The sequence below is a fragment of the Myxine glutinosa genome, chromosome 6, assembly GCF_964187855.1.
Source record: "Myxine glutinosa chromosome 6, kmMyxGlut1.1, whole genome shotgun sequence".
Lineage (NCBI taxonomy): Eukaryota > Metazoa > Chordata > Myxini > Myxiniformes > Myxinidae > Myxine > Myxine glutinosa.
The window spans coordinates 22,261,167-22,283,823 of NC_136266.1; the positions used below are offsets into that span (position 1 = coordinate 22,261,167).

At 42.9% G+C, this 22,657-nt stretch overlaps 1 protein-coding gene across 4 annotated transcripts in view; it reads left to right on the plus strand.

Moving 5' to 3' along the window:
• LOC137429644 (kalirin) overlaps positions 1–22,657 on the plus strand; it is a 429,755-nt gene that overhangs the window by 297,608 nt on the left and 109,490 nt on the right. For all 4 annotated transcript variants that reach the window (XM_068119740.2, XM_068119741.2, XM_078779669.1 and 1 more), the window contains exon 35: positions 5,912–6,158. In XM_068119740.2, coding sequence (XP_067975841.2) covers positions 5,912–6,158 — 247 coding nt within the window. The remainder of the gene's footprint in view (positions 1–5,911; positions 6,159–22,657) is intronic.

Consider the following 22,657-nt stretch of genomic DNA (forward strand, 5'->3'; position numbering starts at 1 on the left):
CGTATGACCGGCTAACACCCACATTTCTTGGCACATTTCCCTTCTTGGCCCAACTTTTCGCATGCCTGTTGCATGCTGAGATGCACTTTACAAGACTTCGATCGACATGGTCCTGAATCGTATTCTTTACGTGCGAAGTTATCTTTGATGTTTGTCGCTTATTTTTCATTGCATGTGAGGCATGTGAGGCATGTGAGACATGTGAACCATGAGGCATGTGGAATATGAGAAAAATGCCTGTTTTGGGTGTAGGATGTATACTGCTCTATTGCAATATACTGGCGTGGGATGCAGGAATTTGAACATCCAGTTTGAGTCATAAAATATATGATTAACAAAAATAATTTGCTAGATTTGTGCCGAGAGGAGATTTTTGTGCGAATTTTTGTGAAAAAGTCCAAGTCGGGCCTGCTGTTCATCAGAAATCCTCTCATTTTCATTCTGGAATGGCAAGGCCTTCGACCAGTTATTATTACCCTCGCAAGAGGAGATGGTATTGCACTTGAGTCCGTTTGTTTGTTACTTGCAAAAAAAAAAAAATTGCAAGTATGTTGATCACTCCGGTTTGTGTGTTTGTGTGTGTGTTTGTCTGTCCACTCACTTATACTTGCCTACAGGTCACAATTTTAAACCGATCTTCACGAAACTTCACCAAATGGTAGAGTTCGTGGTCCGACAAAATCGTATATATTTTTGGGGTCAAAAGGTCAACATAGGCCAAAGGTCAACCACTTTTTCAAATTTCTAAAATCCTCAATTTTCATCCAATTGACTTGAAATTTGAAGAGGATATACATATCGGCAAATTGAATTCAACCACCAACAATTTTTGATATCAGCTTAGGCCAAAAGGTCAACATAGGCAAAAGGTCAACAACCATTTCAAATTTCTAAAATCCTCAATTTTCATCCGATTGACTTGAAATTTGAATAGGATTTACATATCGGCAAACTGAATTCAACCACCAACTATTTTTGAGAACAACATAGGCCAAAAGGTCAATATAGGCCAAAGGTCAACCACTTTTTTTCAAATTTCTAAAATCCTCAATTTTCATCCGATTAACTTGAAATTTGAATTGGATTTACATATCGGCGAACTGAATTCAACCACCAATTATATAAGAGGTCAAAAGGATGCTCTACTGAGTGCCATTCTGCTTTATTCTCTTTTGCCAAGTGTCACTCTATGAGTGATTTTTTGTTTGTTTGTCTGTTTGTCTGTCTGTCTGTCTGTCTGTTTGTTTGTTTGTCCGCACAGAATAAATATGATTTTCTCTGCAACTGTTGGTCCGATTGACAGGAAAGATTTTCACCATCGGTGCAACTCCACCTCTAGAATTTTTAGTGATAATTATGACGCCATAGGTCACGTGGTTCGGCCGCCATTTTGGAAAAATCGAAAAACTTCGCACCTCTATATCTCGGAAAGTGCTGAATAGAAAAGATTCAGACATGGCTCATTGTGAAGAACTCTCCATGGGCAATAAAATGTGTTAATGATGATGTCATGTCATAGTTGCCTCCATTATGACGTCATAATTCGACAAGTACAAAACTTTATTCAATCAAGATGAAATTTCTTGACCATTATCTAGGAATAAAATAATTTAGAAAAAAAAATGATGACGTCATCGGTCACGTGGTTCGGCCGCCATATTTGTTTTAACACAAAAGCCTTAAAAAGCACTGAAAATACATCCTGGTGAGGGTTTGCAATGTCTGATTGCTATTTTTCTTGTTAACATATTTTATTCCACATGGAGAGCTCTTTACAATGAGCCACGTCTCAATATTTTCTAGGCAGCGCTTTCGGATATATAGAGGTGCAAAGTTTTTCATTTTTTTCCCAAGATGGCGGCCGAACCACGTGACATATGACGTCATAACTATTTTTTTCTCCACCAGTCTATGCCGACATGGCGCTCAAAAAATGTCATCTTGATTGGATGAAGTTTTGTACTTGTCGAATTATGACGTCATAATGGAGGCACCTATGACATCATCATTACCCTCCCCCACCATCCACCACCACCTCCCACCACCACCTCCTTACATATCACTATGTCCCCATTCAATTTCTGTACCCCTCCTCACCCATCACTCCCTCCCCCCTTACACTCCTCCTCTCCTCCCCTCCCCTCCCCCCACCCCCAACTACATCTCCCACAAGGTTCCCATTAAATTTATCTCCCTCTCCCTCCTCTCTTTTCTTTTTCTCCTACTATTCCTGTTCTCTGTTTCCAACCCTTCAAAATCAGAATAATGATGGGTATTTATGTTGTTCCTTTTATTTACACGGAGACATCTCAAGGCACCGTCTCATCCCCGATGAAGTCATCCCCACACCCACCATTACCGCCTCGCTTGTTTTCACCTCCTTTCCTCCAGTCCATGCCTAATATGTCTGTTGCCTCAATTGTGGCTAATAGGTATTTTATCTTAATTTTCAGCTCCTTAACGTTAATAATGCTTTGTATTGTCGCGTCGACGAGTCTCACTAATGTCACCCGCTCCAGGAGCTTTTCCTATACTCCTGAAAATTTCAGACTTTACCAAATTCACACTGCATAGAGTTAATCATTCCCTGGTGTTGGGTTAGCGGCTAGGGTGCCGGCTTAGGATCCTAGGATCCTGGGTTCGAATCCCGGTCGATCGCTGAATTAACGCCAGGGGGGTTGACTCAGCCTGTTAGGGTTAAGGTTAGGGTTAGGATCCTTCCGAGGTCGGCTAATTGAGTACCAGTTCACTGGTAATTCCCTGTTTGTCGTTGAAGGCGGCAAAAAGGGTTGGCGTCAGGAAGGGCATCCGGCCGTAAAACATTGCTTCAAAAAGGGGACCGAAAAACAACAACAACCACAACAAACACGAAAAAGGCCAACCCCCGCTTGCGGGGAAAAATGGCCTCTAAAGGTGGTTTTATAGAGTTAATCATTCTTTAACATTTACAAAACCCCAAGGATCTCTCCATTCCAAGCCAAAATTGGTGCTGGAACGAGTGGGAGGCAAAAGGTGGGAAACCATTTCTTGTAAATGGGTCCATCACCACCACCACCGAAGGAGGCAGAAGGCTGTCTTTTCACCCCTGTTTATCTATCTGTCTTGTTTGTCTGTGAGCAGGATATCTCAAAAAATCCTGGATGGATTCGGACAAAAGTTGGTTGACAGGTTGGATGTATGGAGAGGGACAAAATGATGATATTTTGAAAAAGATCCGCATCCGGATCTGAGAATTTTTAAGTGATTCTTCACCACAGATTGAGTCCCACCACAGCATCTGCTGCGAGACCTGCCACTTGTTCCTAAGCAACAAGTTGCTGGCTCCTCAAGTTATGGGGTCCGATTTGTATACATTTATATATATACAGTACTGTATATACTGTATATACAGTGGTTACATTTTCGGATAAAATGCACTCAAGAGCAAGAAAAGGCATTAAATGACGAAAAACAAACACTGACTGTTTTCATTTTGAATTCACAAAACATGAAAAATATTGCTCATAAATGAAAAAGAAAAGGCCAAGTTGAGTCTGATGTCACTGTACAACATTTGGTTTTAAATTAAATGGTAAGACCAGGAATTCATGTCTTTTTATTTATTTATTTTTTTGTATACAAGATCGAGGGTCGTGTAAGAGCTAACATTAATCACAAAAAGACAAACTGACACATAAAACATGATAAAGGGAGTGGGAGACAAGATAGAGAGAGAGAGGGAAGCACACAAGTGCAACATTTGAGAGCATCGACATCGGGAGATCTGTGCGAGGGAGAGGGCTTGGGTGGAAGAGGCATGGGAAAGGGGTGGGGGTGGGAGAGGTATAACACCCATGGACATTGCAAGGACTTCCAGGAAAGAAGTCGTTAATACAAAAAAGTGGATCTGGGGTGAATTAACGGGGGCAGAAAAGATCAAGGTTTTGGATGGGGGCAGATTAATTGATGGTGGTGAACAGCTGTTTTAAAGACCCGGAGGGAGGAGTGGGATTGAAGAGAGAGATGGAGTTTGTTCCAGAGGCGGGAGAAAAGAGGAATGAAAGAGTGAAGGTGAGCAAAGAGTCTTGATTTTGGCAGTTTAACCATAAGAGGGTTGCAGGCAGATCTTGTGCGACCTGTAGGAATATTTGGGGGACAGAGCACAGACAGGGCTGGGGGGGCTAGGCCGGAGAGGAGTCGGTAGAAGACAGAAAGACCACCAACCTGCCTGCGGTGAGTGAGTGAAAGGCCCTCAGAGATAGCTTCATCGCAGGAGATTCCAATGATTCTGAAAGCTTTGGTTTCAACAGCGTGAAGCCGAGCTAGGTGTGAGGCAGGAGCACCAGCCCATAGGGGAGAACAGTATTCCATTGAGCTGTGGATGAAAGCCTTGTTTGTGGTGAGGAGGTCAGGTGTGCCAAGGAAAGACTTCGCACAAAGGAGGATGCCCAGTCGGCGACTGGCTTTGGAGGCCAGCTTGGAAATGTGTTTTTTCCAGGAAAGATCATGGCAGATAGTGAGACCCAAAAGCTTGAGTGACAGAACTACTTGGAGAGGATTGTTGTGAAAGTAGATGAGAGGGTTGTCCCGTTTTGGAGAGACATCGTAAGAGTGTGAGATTTGTCAGGATTGAAAGACATGTTCCACTTGTTTGACCAGTCTGTGATTTTGTCCAAGTCTACAGAGAGTGAGGAGGCTGCAGACTGCCGATCTGAGGGATGAGGTATGGAGTGGCAGAGAGTGGAGTCATCAGCAAAGAGATAGCGAGGACTTTCCAGAGAGTCGCAGAGATCATTGATGAAGACCAGAAAAAGCACAGGGCCCAGAACACTGCCTTGGGGAACTCCAGCCTGAACAGGAAGGGGAGATGAGAGAAATCCATTCAGGGCCACACGTTGACTATGACCAGAGAGGAAGTCCGCAAGCCATGAGTGGAGATTTCCATGGATACCATAGGAGGAGAGTTTGGTGAGCCGAACGGGGTGCCAGACCGTATCGAAGGCACGTGATATGTCAAGGTGGACAGCTCTGATTTCCTGTTTGACTGTTTGGCAGGAACTCCATCCATTGTTGAGACAGCAGAAGCAGCATGTCCAGAGTAGAATGACCTGGTCTGAATCCAAATTGTTGGGCCGAGATCAAGCCATTGAAGAAGAGGAAGGATTTGATGTCAGAAGCAATGATGGATTCCATGACTTTGCTGATAATTGGGAGCAGGCTGATTGGTCTGTAGTTGCAAGGATCTGTTTTTGCACCTTTTTATGTAAAGCGGTCATGTTTGCTGATTTCCAAGCAGATGGCAGATGACCTCGAGCAAAAGAGAGGGTGAAAAGAACAGAGAGAGGGTGAGATAGAGCAGCATGTTGAAATGTCTAAAATGTTGAAATTGAATGAGGCAAATGTGACTTTGCCTGGCAAAACATAATTCACTCCTACACCTAAAAGAGATTGAATGTTTCAAATTCAAAATTGAAATGTTAATTCGTCCAGCAGGTGTGAAAATGCGTGAATTTGAGTGCTCCTCCATTAAATCGATTCGACTGAAATAATGATGAAAATGGCTTGGAAAACCTATTGTAACATGTATGCTTTTTGATGATTCTTGCTTTAATTTTTCCTTGGAGGAAGTCGAGTGGTTCACCTGTTGGTGAGACTTCTCAACTCCATCGGGTGTCTTATTTTGCAACACTTCAAGCTATCATGGCTATTGCATCACCCTAGACCACACACTGAGGATGAGTTTAATTGAATTATTAGAAGGCCCTCTTCTCCACCTCTTCCCAGAAGGTTTGACATGTCCTCCTAAATTTGAACTTCCCTTTGAGAACACCTGCTTCAAACCGAGCCTGCCATTTGACACAATCATGATAAGCTCTTGCACCATTATTTTCGTAACTGACTCCCCAACTACTCCTGATCTTTATCTTTGTAGCTTTCCACTGGTGGAGAACAGACAGTGGCCACAGAGGATTTTATTGGAGCAGGCCCAGGTGAGCTCAGTGTGCATCGTGGAGAGACTTTGGAGGTGCTGGAACGCAGCAAAGAACGGGTCGACTGGTGGCTGGTTCGTTGCGGAGAAGGGCCACAAGCATCCGAAGGCCTCGTACCAGCAAGCACTTTGGGAATGGCAAGATCTCGGAGCAGCTTGGAGATCGAAGGGATCTTACCACAAGCCAAGGGTGAGTGAGGATTCGGGAAGGTTTGTGGGTTACTAAATAACTTCAGGTGTTTGGATCAGCGTTTACCTTTATCTTTTTTTTTTATCTCCATCTTGACAAAGCAAAACATTTGTTGAGGAGGCCGAGCAAATGCTTCAGGTACAAACAGCTGGTAAATATTTTCTTACGGTGGCCTTGCAAGTGCTTTGGTTTAATGCATCGTTGGAATGTTTGCTCTACCTCCACAAGGGACTACATGAACACTCAGCAAATGGTGCTTGAATGGTTCTTAATGAAGGTCACGTGCTTCACCATTCACTTTGTCGATTCATCATCGATAAGTCTGAAGTCACTTTCACTTTTTCTTCTTTCAAAGCCACTTTTCTTTTTTTCTTCCTTTTTTTATTTTCTTCCTTTTTTTGTCTTTCTTTTCATTTTTCATTTATATTATCCCTACATTAACTATAACATATCCTCCCTCCATCAATGTTTTTAAACGGTGAAGCCGCTTCGATATTTGGCTATGTCCTTCCTTCCATCGATCAAGAACAAATAAGTTTTCTTCAACCCAGTGTTTGATTCCAAAGGGTTTTAAAGGGTAATTCTAGAGGGTTCTAATTGGTAATTCTAAAGGATAATTTAAAGGGTAATTCTAATGGGTTCTAAAGGGTAATTCTAATAGGTTCTAAAGGGTAATTCTAAAGGGTTCTAAGGGTGCAAAAGTGTTCTGAAGGATAATTCTGAAGTGTTCTAAAGGGCAATTATAAAGGCTTCTGAGGGGTTCTGAAGGGTAATTCTAAAGGGTTCTCAAGGTTAATTCTGAAGGGTTCTGAAGGGTAATTCCAAAGGCTTCTGAAAGGTTCTAAAGGCTTCTGAAGTTTTCTAAAGGGTAATTCTAAACGCTTCTGAAGGGTTCTGAAGGGTAATTCTAAAGGGTTCTGAAGGGTTCTGAAGGGTAATTCTGAAGGGTAATTCTAAAGGGTTCTAAAGGTTAATTCTGAAGGGTTATAAAGGGTCATTCTAAACGCTTCTGAAGGGTTCTGAAGGGTAATTCTAAAGGGTTCTGAAGGGTAATTCTAAAGGGTTCCAAAGGTTAATTCTGAAGGGTTATAAAGGGTAATTCTAAAGGCTTCTGAAGGGTTCTAAAGGGTAATTCTGAAGGGTTCTAAAGGGTAATTCTAAAGGCTTCTGAAGGGTTCTAAAGGGTAATTCTAAAGGGTTCTAAAGGTTAATTCTGAAGGGTTCTAAAGGGTAATTCTAAAGGCTTCTGAAGGGTTCTAAAGGGTAATTCTAAAGGGTTCTGAAGGGTTCTAAAGGGTAATTCTAAAGGCTTCTGAAGGGTTCTGAAGGGTAATTCTAAAGGGTTCCAAAGGTTAATTCTGAAGGGTTATAAAGGGTAATTCTAAAGGGTTCTGAAGGGTTCTAAAGGGTAATTCTAAAGGGTTCTGAAGGGTTCTAAAGGGTAATTCTAAAGGCTTCTGAAGGGTTCTAAAGGGTAATTCTAAAGGGTTCTGAAGGGTTCTAAAGGGTAATTCTAAAGGGTTCTGAAGGGTTCTAAAGGCTTCTGAAGGGTTCTGAAGGGTAATTCTAAAGGGTTCCAAAGGTTAATTCTGAAGGGTTCTAAAGGGTAATTCTAAAGGGTTCTGAAGGGTTCTAAAGGGTAATTCTAAAGGCTTCTGAAGGGTTCTGAAGGGTAATTCTAAAGGGTTCCAAAGGTTAATTCTGAAGGGTTATAAAGGGTAATTCTAAAGGCTTCTGAAGGGTTCTAAAGGGTAATTCTAAAGGGTTCTGAAGGGTTCTAAAGGGTAATTCTAAAGGCTTCTGAAGGGTTCTAAAGGGTAATTCTAAAGGCTTCTGAAGGGTTCTAAAGGGTAATTCTAAAGGCTTCTGAAGGGTTCTAAAGGGTAATTCTAAAGGCTTCTGAAGGGTTCTAAAGGCTTCTGAAGGGTTCTGAAGGGTAATTCTAAAGGGTTCTAAAGGGTTCTAATTCTAAAGGGTAATTCTAAAGGGTAAAGGGAAAAGGGTAATTCTAAATTAATTCTGAAGGGTTATAAAGGGTAATTCTAAAGGCTTCTGAAGGGTTCTAAAGGGTAATTCTAAAGGCTTCTGAAGGGTTCTGAAGGGTAATTCTAAAGGGTTCTAAAGGTTAATTCTGAAGGGTTATAAAGGGTAATTCTAAAGGCTTCTGAAGGGTTCTAAAGGGTAATTCTAAAGGCTTCTGAAGGGTTCTAAAGGGTAATTCTAAAGGCTTCTGAAGGGTTCTGAAGGGTAATTCTAAAGGGTTCTAAAGGTTAATTCTGAAGGGTTATAAAGGGTAATTCTAAAGGCTTCTGAAGGGTTCTAAAGGGTAATTCTAAAGGCTTCTGAAGGGTTCTAAAGGGTAATTCTAAAGGCTTCTGAAGGGTAATTCTGAAGGGTAATTCTAAAGGGTTCTAAAGGTTAATTCTGAAGGGTTATAAAGGGTCATTCTAAACGCTTCTGAAGGGTTCTGAAGGGTAATTCTAAAGGGTTCTAGAGATTAATTCTGAAGGGTTCTAAAGGGTAATTCTAAAGGGTAATTCTAAATGGTTCTGAGGGGTAATTCTAAAGGCTTCTGAAGGGTAATTCTAAAGGGTTCTAAAGGTTAATTCTGAAGGGTAATTCTAAAGGGTTCTAAAGGTTAATTCTGAAGGGTTATAAAGGGTAATTCTAAAGGGTTCTCAAGGTTAATTCTGAAGGGTTATAAAGGGTAATTCTAAATGGTTCTAAAGGTTAATTCTGAAGGGTTATAAAGGGTAATTCTAAATGGTTCTAAAGGTTAATTCTGAAGGGTTATAAAGGGTAATTCTAAATGGTTCTAAAGGTTAATTCTGAAGGGTTATAAAGGGTAATTCTAAATGGTTCTGAGGGGTAATTCTAAAGGATAATTTAAAGGGTAATTCTGAAGGGTTCTAAAGGGTCATTCTAAAGGGTTATAAGGGATAATTCTAAAGGGGTCTAAAGGGTAAGTCAAAAGGATAATTCTAAAGGGTAATTCTGAAGGGTAATTCCAGAGGGTTTAAAGGGTAATTCTAAAGGGTTCTCAGGGGTAATTATTTAGGGGTCTGAAGGGTAATTCTAAAGGATAATTTAAAGGGTCATTCTGAAGGGTCCTAAAGGGTCATTCTAAAGGGTTATAAGGGATAATTCTAAAGGGGTCTAAAGGGTAAGTCAAAAGGATAATTCTAAAGGGTAATTCTGAAGGGTCCTAAAGGGTAATTCTAAAGGGTTATAAGGGATAATTCTAAAGGGGTCTAATGGGTAAGTCTAAAGGATAATTCTAAAGGATAATTCTAAAGCGTACTGAAGGGTAATTCTAAAGTATAATTTAAAGGGTAATTCTGAAGCGTTCTAAAGAGTAATTCTAAAGGGTTTTTAGGGATAATTCTAAAGGGGTCTTAAGGGTAAGTCAAAAGGATAATTCTAAAGGGTAATTCTAAAGTGTACTGAAGGGTAATTCTAAAGGATAATTTAAAGGGTAATTCTGAAGAGTTCTAAAGAGTAAATCTAAAGGGTTATAAGGGATAATTCTAAAGGGTAAGTCGAAAGGATAATTCTAAAGGGTAATTCTAAAGGGTAATTCTAAAGGGTAATTCTAAAGGATAATTCTAAAGGATAATTCTAAAGGATAATTCTAAAGGATAATTTAAAGGGTAATTCTGAAGGGTCCTAAAGGGTTATAAGGGATAATTCTAAAGGGGTCTAAAGGGTAAGTCGAAAGGATAATTCTAAAGGGTAATTCTAAAGCGTACTGAAGGGTAATTCTAAAGGATAATTTAAAGGGTAATTCTGAAGGGTTCTAAAGAGTAATTGTAATGGGTAATTATTAGTGGTTCTAAAGGGTAATTCTAATGGGTAATTATTATTGGTTCTAAAGGGTAATTCTAAAGGGTAATTCCAGAGGGTTTAAAGGGTTTTAAAGCGTAATTCTAATTGGTTTCATTAGTTAGTTTCTCGACTTTGCCTATTTCATATTACAAATGCCAAACTGAACTGCTTCCTTCGGACACGATGCAACTTTTTATTTGTTCCCTATTCCTGTTTTACTTTAACCTTTGCCCAAATGATGATGTTCATAATTTACCCTATTGTTGTATATCTTTTCGTTCCTTTTCTTATACTAGGGCATGCCCGTACGTGGGTGCAATGCCCGTACGTGGGTACGTGGGTACGTGGGTGCGAGTACGGTGACAATCCCCCCCCCCCCTCTATTTACATGAAATGGTTTGGTCCATGAAATGTTTTGGTCCATTCGCAACGCCAAAGCGAACGGCGAACGGCTTGCGAGTACAGTGACAATCCCCCCCCTCTATTTACATGAAATGGTTTGGTCCATTCGCAACGACCACAGAACCCCCCCCCCCTCTATTTACATGAAATGGTTTGGTCCATTCGCAACGCCAAAGCGAACGGCGAACGGCTAAATCGCCATAGCTCGGTAAGTACTTGTCCGATTAATATGAAACCTTGAAAAGGCACATCCTCGGGTCCCCAGCAATATACCTGGCAAGTTTAAAGTATATCGGACCCGTGGTTGTCGAGAAACAGCGGTCACAGACAAACATACAAACACACATACACACATACACACATACACACATACACACATACACACAGAGATTAATGGAATTATAGATAGATGCAAGATTGGGTGTTCATGGAATTGCGAGGTGATGGCGGGTATGAACTAACAGTGGGGCAAATGTTGGACACAATAAGCAAATGAATGAAAGAACAGGACAGAAGGAGAGAGAAAGAGAGGAGGGCAGGAAACACAGCAGCTGCACAGTCGCATTGCCCTAGTTTTGTCTACTTCTGTCCTTTTTGTCTGTGCATTAATCTTATGGTTTTTCCTGCTTTTGTATTTATTGTTAGGATTGTAATCTTCTTATTTTGTATTCAACACGTGGCTGGCGGTAGCACCATTTCTTGGGGGAGGGTGCGGCTGTGTCGCTGATGCAGCACCCCCTGTAGGTTTGACCAGGAAATTGTAATTTGTTCATGGTCCTGATGATAGTTTGCCTACTCTGTGAGATTTTTTAACATCCACCAACTAAAGCTAGAAGAATGGACACCCAGTTTAATTTTCAGCCTGCTCACATATTGATGAACTTCTTTGTATGAGATCCCTGGTGTTGGGCTAGCGGCTAGGGTGCCGGCTTAGGATAACCAAGGATCCTGGGTTCGAATCCCGGTCGATCGCTGAATTAACGCCAGGGGGGTTGACTCAGCCTGTCATCCTTCCGAGGTCGGCAAATTTGAGTACCAGTACACTGGTAATTCCCTGTTTATCGTAAAAAGGTGACAAACAGGGTTGGCGGCAGGAAGGGCATCCGGCCGTAAAACATTGCTTCAAAAAGGGAACCAAAAAACAACAACAACCACAGTCCTCCAAAAGGCCAATCCCCGCTTTGCGGGGAAAAATGGCCTCTAAACGGTGGGTTTTTTTTTTTTTTTTGGTTTTTTTTTTTCACATATTGATGAACTTCCCAGCCAGCAAAACACCGGCATGACAGTTTATCACTGGGCCGAGATTCAAAGACTATACAGCTGCGAGGTGAGTGAGTGTGTATACTTCTAAGTTATCCTGACAGCCCAAAGGATTGTAAGTATAGCAAGTCGATGAACCCTGACTCTCAACTCGTATCTAGAATGTTGCTGTGGTCTGAAAGAAAAGGTCTACCCTTTGCACATAGGCCTATTCCAACGATATATTCAGCTTATTTAAAGAAGGGATTAGGAGATTGTGACCGAAAAAATGTGATAGAACAATGGAGACTCACATTTGTAAATATAACCCTTTTACCTCAATAAGAAGAGAGGAGTCGAGGAGGGCACAGGTAAATGGCCAGCTATGTCTTTATGCAGGTTCAGGTAAGCACTTGAAATCGTTGAAATGGAGAATGGGATGGTGGAAGGTTGACCACACAAATGTTTGCAAGAAGGACTTTGTTTGCGCTGTAGGATTCAGCAAGAAAATATAGTGATTGCCTGTCGCCTGAAGCTTGTGGAGTTCTTGCTGACATCATGAATACAATGACATTTGACGACCCCAAGATGAAGAACCACCTTTAGAGGCCATTTTTCCCCGCAGAGCAGGGGTTGGCCTTTTTCGGGCACCTTGGTCCCCTTTTTGAAGCAATGTTTTATGGCCGGATGCTCTTCCTGCCACCAACGCTGTTAGTCACCTCTTGTGACACACAGGGAATTACCAGTGAACTGGTCCTCAATTTTCCGACCTCGGAAGGATTAACCCCCCTGGCGTTAATTCAGCGATGACCGGGATTCGAACCCAGGATCCTAAGATCCCAAGCCGGCACCCTAACCTCTTAGCCAACACCAGGTGTTGACCCCAAGATGCCACCAGATTTATTTATTTTTATGATAAAAAAAGTTATAAATTGATCTCCATCTCTGGCCTGTGATTATGGTGACTCTGGCGGGACAACACAGAGGTAGAGCACTCATCACATTGAGGTGTTGATAAGCTCTTGGTTGGTGCTTTGCAGGGAATGTGTTACATCAAAAAGCATACTGTCCGTTGGATGGAAGCTTACATAAGCTTGGCACTCATCTGTTGGGATTCTTTGCTGGTGGAAGTTAAAGACTCGCAGTCTTTCAACAAAGAGTAGAGGGTTCTAAGGGTCACAGGTGTGTTATCACCGACACCTTGGATAGATTCCGACATCCGGAGCTGACTAACACTGGGAATGTAATGGCAAACCAGCCAGTGTAATGTTGCTAAAAAGCTGTTTTAGTAGTAACTTTATACACCTGCCCTTTGGCAGTTCTTCATGGAGAGACAGAATTTACGGTGACCTAATTGATGAAATACAAACTTGTTTGTAATAAATCATTGCAAATATCACATGGACATTAACATGGCTGACACTGCTCACATCTATCCACCTGAAGTTTGTCTGTTCACTCTGTTGTGTGGTTGTCCCTTCACCTATCTTCTGCCAATATATTGTTGTTTTTCGATTTTGCAGCCTCTGGCGTCCACTTCCTTCCATGAGCCTGAACCTCCATCTATCTATAATTCCATTAATCTCTGTGTGTATGTGTGTGTGTATGTATGCGACAACGATTTCTCGACAACTACCGGTCCGATATACTTGAAACTTGCCAGGTATATTGCTGGGGACCCGAGGATGTGCCTTTTCAAGGTTTGAAATTAATCGGACAAGTACTTACCGAGCTATGGCGATTTAGCCGTTCGCCGTTCGCTTTGGCGTTGCGAATGGACCAAACCATTGCATGTAAATAGAGGGGGGGGTTCTGTGGTCGTTGCGAATGGACCAAACCATTCATGTAAATAGAGGGGGGGGGGGGGTTCTGTGGTCGTTACTGCCACGTGGTTTCAAAGTTTTTTTTTGTTGTTGTTGTTTGCACGCATGTTTTTTTGCACCCACGTACGGGCACGCCCTAGGATGTTTACACACACACACCCCTACACAAAATTTTTTTTTTTTTTTTTTTGGCAAGGAACGGGCACCCACGTACGGGCACGTCCTAGCTTATATATAGTACGGGCATGCCCTAGTTATAATAATAGAAATAGAAATAGTTTTCATTGTGATTTTGAGCTGGAAAGGCAGTTCCATTTATTTATACTCCAGCTTACAAGAGCTTGGTGGATCAAATTGAGGTTTACGTTGCTTCTCATGGTGAATCGACATGGTCAGAGTCATATGATTTATTTATTTATTTATTTATTTCCATGCATAGCCCCCTCCTCGATTTTGGAGCGGTTGGTCCCTCGTAGCAGGTTTTGAGGAAGTCTTGTAGGTTTTAAGGAAGTGTGAACGGTTTTGCACTATTGTAATTTCTTATTACTTTAACACAAAGGAATTGCACAGCAGAAAGACTTTGTTTCAGGCCATGTTGTACTTTGCTTTGCTGGGTGTCACTCCGGCCACCATAAAACACCTCATTCCGCAGCACACACAGTGGTGTGTGTCGGGATGGTACTGAGGAGTCGTCCAAGTAAGCAGCGACGTGCTGAACAAAGCGTACGCTCATATATATATATATAATATCTATATATATAAAACACAGTTTGTGTGTGTGTGTGTGTGTGTGTGTGTGTGTGTGTGTGTGTGTGTGTGTGTGTGTGTGTGTGTGTGTGTGTGTGTGTGTGTGTGTGTGTGTGTGTGTGTGTGTGTGTAATGTTACCAATAGACTCCTAAACGGAGAGGCTTACGTGCTTGATATTTGACATAGACATGGCCATTGAGCCTGGGACGAACATGGCCGAACTCAAAATATTTGACGATCCATATTTTTTATTCATATTTACCTCAGCGCATTTCAGCGAAGTACCCGCTAATCTCAGCCGGTTCCAGAGCAGCTCGCTGATTCGCTCAGAGCGATCACGTGATATGCCATTTCCGCCGCCAGACTGATTCGCTCAGAGCGATCACGTGATGTTCCATCCCGTCACACATCACACGTTTTTTCACCTTTTATGCGATCGTGTTTTGTATCGATTTTGTGCGATATGAATTAAATGTCTTTGAAACAGCTGTGAAACGTCTTTCCACAACCCTTCCGTAACCGATTGGAGCAGTTTATTGCCGCACAAAACGAGATCCGCGAAGCGAGTTGGTCGAGTCGTGCTGACAAAGATGGCGACACGGCGGCTTCACTTTTCACGGAGTATGAGCGTTCTATATATTTTCAATTCAGTGCGCCCGTGATTTGTGGCATAGACATGACCATTGGGCCTTCACGGTGTAATTTGTGCGAGGCTTTTGTCCGAGTGAGCTTGAGTCGAGAGGGCGAATGTACGGGTTGGGAATGTACGGGTCTCCCTTCCCCTGCCCGGCAACGCCGGTACTGGAGGACGTCACAGGATCGGTGAGTCTCCAAAATCCGCTTCGTGCTGTTGCGAATATGCAGGACTATGTCCGATTGTTGTGCTGCTCTCCGACCATGAGAACTGCAACGTCATTGTTGACTGGCCATCCCCTTCCCTCCCCCTTCCCCCTCCTCCCTCCGTCCCCCCTTCCCTTCCCCCTCCACCCTACCCCTCCCCCTCCACCCTACCCCTCCACCCTACCCCTCCCCTTCTCCCCTCCCCCTCCCTCCTCCCCTTCTCCCCTCCCCCCTCCATTTTCCCCCTCCCCCTCCATTTCCCCCTCCCCCTCCCTTTTCCCCCTCCCCCCGCCCCCTCCCTTTTCCTCTCCCCCCTCCCCCTCCCTTTCCCCCTCCCCCCCTCTACCTCCCCCCTCCCCCCTCCCCTCCCCCCTCCCCCTCCCCTCCCCCCTCCCCCTCCCACTCCCCTCCCCCTTCCCCCCTCCCCCCTTCCCCCCTCCCCCTTCCCCCCTCCCCCCTTCCCCCCTCCCCCTCCCCCCTCCCCTCCTCCCCTCCCCCCTCCCCCCCCCTCTCCCCCCTCCCATCCCTCACCCTCCCCACCCCCTCCTCTTCTCCCCTCTCCCCCCTCCCCCTCCCACTCTTCTCCCCTCCCCCCCGTTCCCCTCCCCTCCCCACCACCTCCCGTTCCCCTCCCCACCTCCCCGTTCCCCTCCCCTCCCCTCCCCCGCCCGGCAATGCCGGGTACTTCTGCTAGTATATATATATATCAGAGATGGTACTGAGCGAGATGGACCATTGAAAGCGTTGGTCGGAGGTTTGCTACCTTCCAAGGTTATCCACTCCTCCAGGTGGTTAGCATTCCAGATCCAGTAGGCTTCCCAAATGGAACAGATGCTCTATTGGAGCACAGAGCTTGATTGGCTACTTCAAAGAGTTGCTACTAAAGATCATTGTTGTAATATCCGTACCTACTGCCCATGTCGAGAAGACTTTCCAACATAAAGCAGTTGCTTGGATAATGGTGTCTCAGCTTGAAAACAACAACTGTTTTACCCATTGATCCTTCTCAGGATGTGCACAGAAGGCCCTAAGCAGGCATCTTCAACCCAACAGCTACGGTGGAAAGGTGTTGGAGGTGTTGCTTCAGTAAGCATCCCGATAGCGAATCATGTGGTCCCAGTCGCAGATCTGTATCACATGATGGTGACTCTGATGATGATGAAGAAGACATTGAAGAAGAAGGCATTGTGATGTAATTGGGGAGGGTGAACATGTCGAGGAGGAGGATGGGAATGCTGCTGATGGCAAGCTTGCTGAACAAATGTTATTGGTAGCAATGAATGTATAGTCAGGTTAATTATGTTAACAAATATTATTTCGTTCAAAATTTTGGGACATTAGCAAACCTGTGCATTTTTGGAATCAACAGAGCATGGAGAATCCAAAAATCAATGTTGGCATTTGCACAGACACCTGCATGCACGCCATTTTGGATTTTCAAAATGGCCGCCATAAAATACATATTGTTACGGAAACGGAGTACGGCACTCCCCTTAGCGGGGGGGGCGGGGCGGGGGGGTTAATCCCCCTTCTATCTGCACTGGCCGTCTCCGCTCCTGAAGCTACCCCGCTCCCTCCACGAGGCAGGTGGGCAACTTCGCTCGAGACCACGGACAAGATGTTATTTTGCCGAGCGGTTTTTAGCAGCCCGCGGCTCGAGCCATGAACAAAAACTAAACCCGATCCTAAACGTTGGCCAAATCGTGCCACATGTGTTCAATGTGGAAACCTCTAAAACGAACGGATGTGAAGGAAAGAAGGCAAAGGTAGGAAGAACAGGATTTATTACTAATTATGTCCAAGTCAAAGAAACCAAGGGGGAAAAAAAAAAAAACCAAAAAAAAAAAAACCACCGTTTAGAGGCCATTTTTCCCCGCAAAGCGGGGGTTGGCCTTTTCGGGGACCGTGGTAGTTGTTGTTTTTTTTGGTCCCCCTTTTTGAAGCAATGTTTTACGGCCGGATGCCCTTCCTGACGCCAACCCTTTTTGCCGCCTTCAACGACAAACAGGGAATTACCAGTGAACTGGTACTCAATTAGCCGACCTCGGAAGGATGACAGGCTGAGTCAACCCCCCTGGCATTAATTCGGCGATCGACCGAGATTCGAACCCAGGATCCTAGGATCCTAAGCCGGCACCCTAGCCGCTAGCCCAACACCAGGGATTTACACACAAAGTGTAAATTTACATTTACACAACACCCAACACCAACACAAAGAAACCAAGGAAGAAGGAAAGAAAACGAAAGTAATTTACAGAAGAAGGAGACACAGTGCAATTCTACTTATCTATACAGGCTTACTTAAACCCCAGGGACAAGACACACAAAACAAACTCACGTACACAAAAGGATGGTATGGCAGGGATGGTACGGGACGGCAGAGGAGGGTCCAGGTAGATGGTGGGCGTCGAGGTTCGGCTCCCAGCTCGTGCTTTGGTCCACGCTTGTGGGTTCGAGGCAAAACCCGGCACACAGCTCCGCTTCAGGCTGGCAGCGAGGAGCCGGCAGCTCCACGTATACGGTTGCACACCGGCAGCTGTCTCACGCGTCCTCCGCCTCCTGCGTCTCCTACGCTCCTTTACTACTTCACAGAATCTGTCTGCGGTCCAGCGCACCTCCCTCAAAAACCTCTCTCAGCTTCCCCTCAAACGAGCTGCTCTGCCTCGTGTCCGACTCCGAGCTCATCTCTTGACTCAGGTGGGGGCTCCGCGCGACGGGTTATATAACCACGCCCTACCAAGCCATACCCACTGTTTTATGGTTGGTTGTTCGGGGCTCCACCCTTGGTGACGAGGTGCGGGCCACGCCCGTAATGTAGCTCCTCCCCCTTCTTCTCCGAGGCTTGACCACGCCGTAATGGCGGCAAATGCAGTTGGCAATAATGCAGTTGGCAATGATGCAGTTGTAAAGGGAGGCTTTGGGGGAATCTGAAAAAGAGGATCTATCTTATTCGATTCGGTGCAATGCAGTGTCAATTAATGGGAAACAGAGCCTTATACTGACATAGAATAAAGAAATAACTATAGAGAGGTTCTATGGTGGCCTACGTGCTTGTACATGGACTAGCTACGGTGCACTCATTTTCAATTAACAGCCAATTAAAAGGGGAAATGTACGCAGGAAATTTAATACTAAATTTACAAAGTGAAGGTTCTAAAAACCGTAACAATATTTTGCGCTTTCTCGGCTTCTAGTCAACCGAGAAACTTCATTAAATATGCTAATCCTATGTTTTCTGAGTCAAGGAATTCAATAAAGGCCTCAAAATAGTGCTCAGGATTATAGAAAAGCAACAAACAAAGGTAATTGAAAACCATTGTCTTTATATTTGTGATATAACTGTATTACATAATACATGATTTTGCAAGTCCTTTGAAGTTATAGGTATGGGTTTATAAAGCAAGAAAGCAGTCTTGTTCGTTTCAGATTGAACTATAAGTCCTATACACAGGATCTACTCGGTCTATACCGTTCAGGAATATGCTTTTACAGATCTTCATCACTGTCCTGAGTGTCATTTTCATGCAGGTGTCTACGCAAATGCGAACATTAATTTTTGGATTCCTCATGCTCTGAATATTCCAAAAATGTAGTTTTGCTAATCTCCAAAAATTTTGAATGAAAAAACATAGTGAACCTGACTCGTACCTGGTTACCTATTTACATAAATGAAAGGAAACAACTTTTTAAGAAAAAAGGAACATTTGAGAGAGTTACGGTACTGTGGTCCTCATTTGAACTTAAAAAATTAAATAATTTCATATTCATGTACGGTATAAAGTGCTGATAAATATTCATTTTTGGGAAAACACGATTATTTGTAATTGTGTTTGCAATATTTAATCTTTGAGCACCTTTTACCATTGCAGCCTCGGTGCCCTTGCTTTTTACAATCTCGGCCTTGGTCCTCCGTGTCCTTCAAAAATGTGTATCTTTCGAGGCCAAACTGACTGTGCCCCTCAATTCACGGATTTTGTGCACTGTGTTACGCCATGTGGACTTTGAAACGAAATAAATAGACACAGAACCTGCTCACATTGGCAAAGCTTTACCTCACATTGATGTGCATTACACACAATAACGTAATTATTATATAAAAATAGCAGTGGTTGAGGTTGAGGAGCAGGATATCTGAAAAGGTTATGGATGGACCTGGACGAAACTTTCGTGGACAGGCTGTGTGTGTGACGAGGACGTATTGATTCGATTTTGGTGAAGATCCGGATGCAGATCCGGCCAGTCAGTGGGATACAAAACTTCAACTGTTCAGCCAGGTGGAGGTGTGCTGTCTTCCGAGTGCCTGTTCTAGTTTCACGATGTAAACATCCCTGCAATTGAATTCTTAACAACAATAGCAATGTCAGAAATGACCAAATGCAAATGATGTCCGTCATGTTACTACCTTTGTTGCCCAACATGATTCCAATACATGTTATCAACAAGTTACTTTCTCCCTGACAGTAGCAGACATTGTTTCCGGTTATAATCATCCAAGTTCCCTTCCAAGAAACTTCAACAGACGAGGGGGCAATTAGGCACATCAAGGCTTTAGCAATGGTTGCCAACCTATAGTTGTTTGTCCCTTCCCTATCCATTTAAATGCTGATGTCGAGCAAGGAAGCAACACGTATCATTTTAAAAGTCTTTGGAATATGACTCAGTTGGGGTTTGAACCGCCGACCTGACACTCACAGAGCGGTTTTCCATCTCCCAGGAACATTCATTTGTCCATCATGAATGCACTCGTTGGGTCAAAAATAGGCCTCCTGTACCTGTGTTTGTCCAGTGCTGCTGCAGTTTGCTTATGTCACTCACGTTACCGCAAGTCCATATAACATGAGGTTCCTCAAAAGCAACTTCAATGCAGGAGGTGGCCATTAGGCCCAAGAAGCCTGTGAAATGGTTACCAACCTAAGGCCGTTTGTCCGTGCCCTATCCTGTTTTTTTTAAATGCTGAGCACCAATCATGGAAGCAGCATGTACCATTTTTAAAGTCTTTGCTGTGACCCGGCTGGGGTTCGACCCACAGACCTCTCAGATTCCGAGCAAATGCTCTCACCATTTCCCCCACCGAGTTACTAGTCCCTTTTCATGTGAGGGAAATTGCTTGTGCCGATGACTTGGCATGCTCTGGTTGTAATCTTAACAAGTTTTAGCTTGCGCTGCATGACTGTGATACAGCTGGGTGGTTAAACCCTGGGTGTGGCATCATTTCGGGAGAATTATTCCCATACAGCTGAGCTCCATACTTGGCCCATCCATATGGGCCTGTGAATCTCAAAAGCGCATGTTGGCCTTCATGTCAAAAAGGCCTAAAAGTTTGCCTCCAATTCTCACAATTTTGACCGTTCCGCTGTAATAATTTAATATTTCTCTTTCACTGCTCCTGACCGGATACACTTTCTTTTGGCCTTGTCCTAATTTTTAAGGGCCACCTAAAAAATAAAAATTCCAAACTTAGGGTTTGGGTGTGGGATGGATTGTGAAAGGAGGAAAATTTGAGAAAATGCAGGGGTGGGGGTAGGCAAGGAAGTCAGGGGTAAAGAGATATTTGCTTTGTCAAATGTTTGCCTCCTGATATCTGTAATCTGTTGATAGAATCGACTCGCTGGTCGAGTACGTAAAACATTGTAGCATTGCCCTCACTCTTTTGGGTCGGACTCCTCTGGCTGCTCATCAGGAAAAAAAAGGCTGCATTCCTGCTCCAAAATGGTTTCATCGTTGGCTCAAAATGTTCACAACCCGTCATGGACACCCCATGCTCCATCACAGGACTTCCTGGACTCTTTCCATATTTGTATGTAAATAGGTCCCTATAGCATGCTTACTCTGTCTTTATTCCCTGCTATTGTTTTTATTCCCTGCTATTGTTTGTATTCACAGCTATTGGTTTTATTCCCTGCTATTGGTTTTATTCCCAGATATTGTTTTTATTCCCTGCTATTGTTTTTATTCCCTGCTATTGTTTTTATTCCCTGCTATTGTTTTTATTCCCTGCTATTGTTTTTATTCTCTGATATTGTTTTTATTCCTTGCTATTGTTTTTATTCCTCGCTATTGTTTTTGTTCTATGCTATTGGGTTTTGTTCCCTGCTATTGGTTTTGTTCCTTGCTATTGTTTTTGTCCCCTCCTATTGTTTTTATTTCCTGCTATTGTTTTTATTTCCTCTTATTGCTTTTATTCCCTGCTATTGCTTTTATTCCCTGCTATTGCTTTTATTCCCTGCTATTGCTTTTGTTCCCTGCTATTGCTTTTCTTCCCTGCTATTGTTTTTATTCCCTGCTATTGTTTTTATTCCCTGCTATTGTTTTTATTCCCTGCTATATCTTTTATTCCTCAATGCAAATTTATGTTTGCTTCTGTTTTTATTCCCTTCTATTGTTTTTGTTCCCCGCTATTGTTTTTGTTCCCCGCTATTGTTTTTGTTCCCCGCTATTGCTTTTATTCCCCGCTATTGCTTTTATTCCCCGTTATTGCTTTTATTCTCTGTTATTGCTTTTATTCCCTGCTATTGCTTTTATTCCCTGCTATTGTTTTACCAACTGCTATTGTTTTTATTCCCTGCTATTGTTTTTATTCCCTGCTGTTGTTTTTATTCCCTGCTGTTGTTTTTATTCCCTGCTATTGCTTTTATTCCCTGCTATTGTTTTACCAACTGCTATTGTTTTTATTCCCTGCTGTTGTTTTTATTCCCTGCTATTGTTTTTATTCCCTGCTATTGTTTTTATTCCCTGCTATATCTTTTATTCCTCAATGCAAATTTATGTTTGCTTCTGTTTTTATTCCCTTCTATTGTTTTTGTTCCCCGCTATTGTTTTTGTTCCCCGCTATTGTTTTTGTTCCCCGCTATTGCTTTTATTCCCCGTTATTGCTTTTATTCTCTGTTATTGCTTTTATTCCCTGCTATTGCTTTTATTCCCTGCTATTGTTTTACCAACTGCTATTGTTTTTATTCCCTGCTATTGTTTTTATTCCCTGCTGTTGTTTTTATTCCCTGCTGTTGTTTTTATTCCCTGCTATTGCTTTTATTCCCTGCTATTGTTTTTATTCCCTGCTATTGTTTTTATTCCCTGCTATTGCTTTTATTCCCTGCTATTGTTTTTATTCCCTGCTATTGTTTTTATTCCCTGCTGTTGTTTTTATTCCCTGCTGTTGTTTTTATTCCCTGCTATTGCTTTTATTCCCTGCTATTGTTTTACCAACTGCTATTGTTTTTATTCCCTGCTGTTGTTTTTATTCCCTGCTATTGTTTTTATTCCCTGCTGTTGTTTTTATTCCCTGCTATTGTTTTTATTCCCTGCTGTTGTTTTTATTCCCTGCTGTTGTTTTTATTCCCTGCTATTGCTTTTATTCCCTGCTATTGTTTTTATTCCCTGCTATTGTTTTTATTCCCTGCTATTGCTTTTATTCCCTGCTATTGTTTTTATTCCCTGCTATTGTTTTTATTCCCTGCTGTTGTTTTTATTCCCTGCTGTTGTTTTTATTCCCTGCTATTGCTTTTATTCCCTGCTATTGTTTTACCAACTGCTATTGTTTTTATTCCCTGCTGTTGTTTTTATTCCCTGCTGTTGTTTTTATTCCCTGCTGTTGTTTTTATTCCCTGCTATTGCTTTTATTCCCT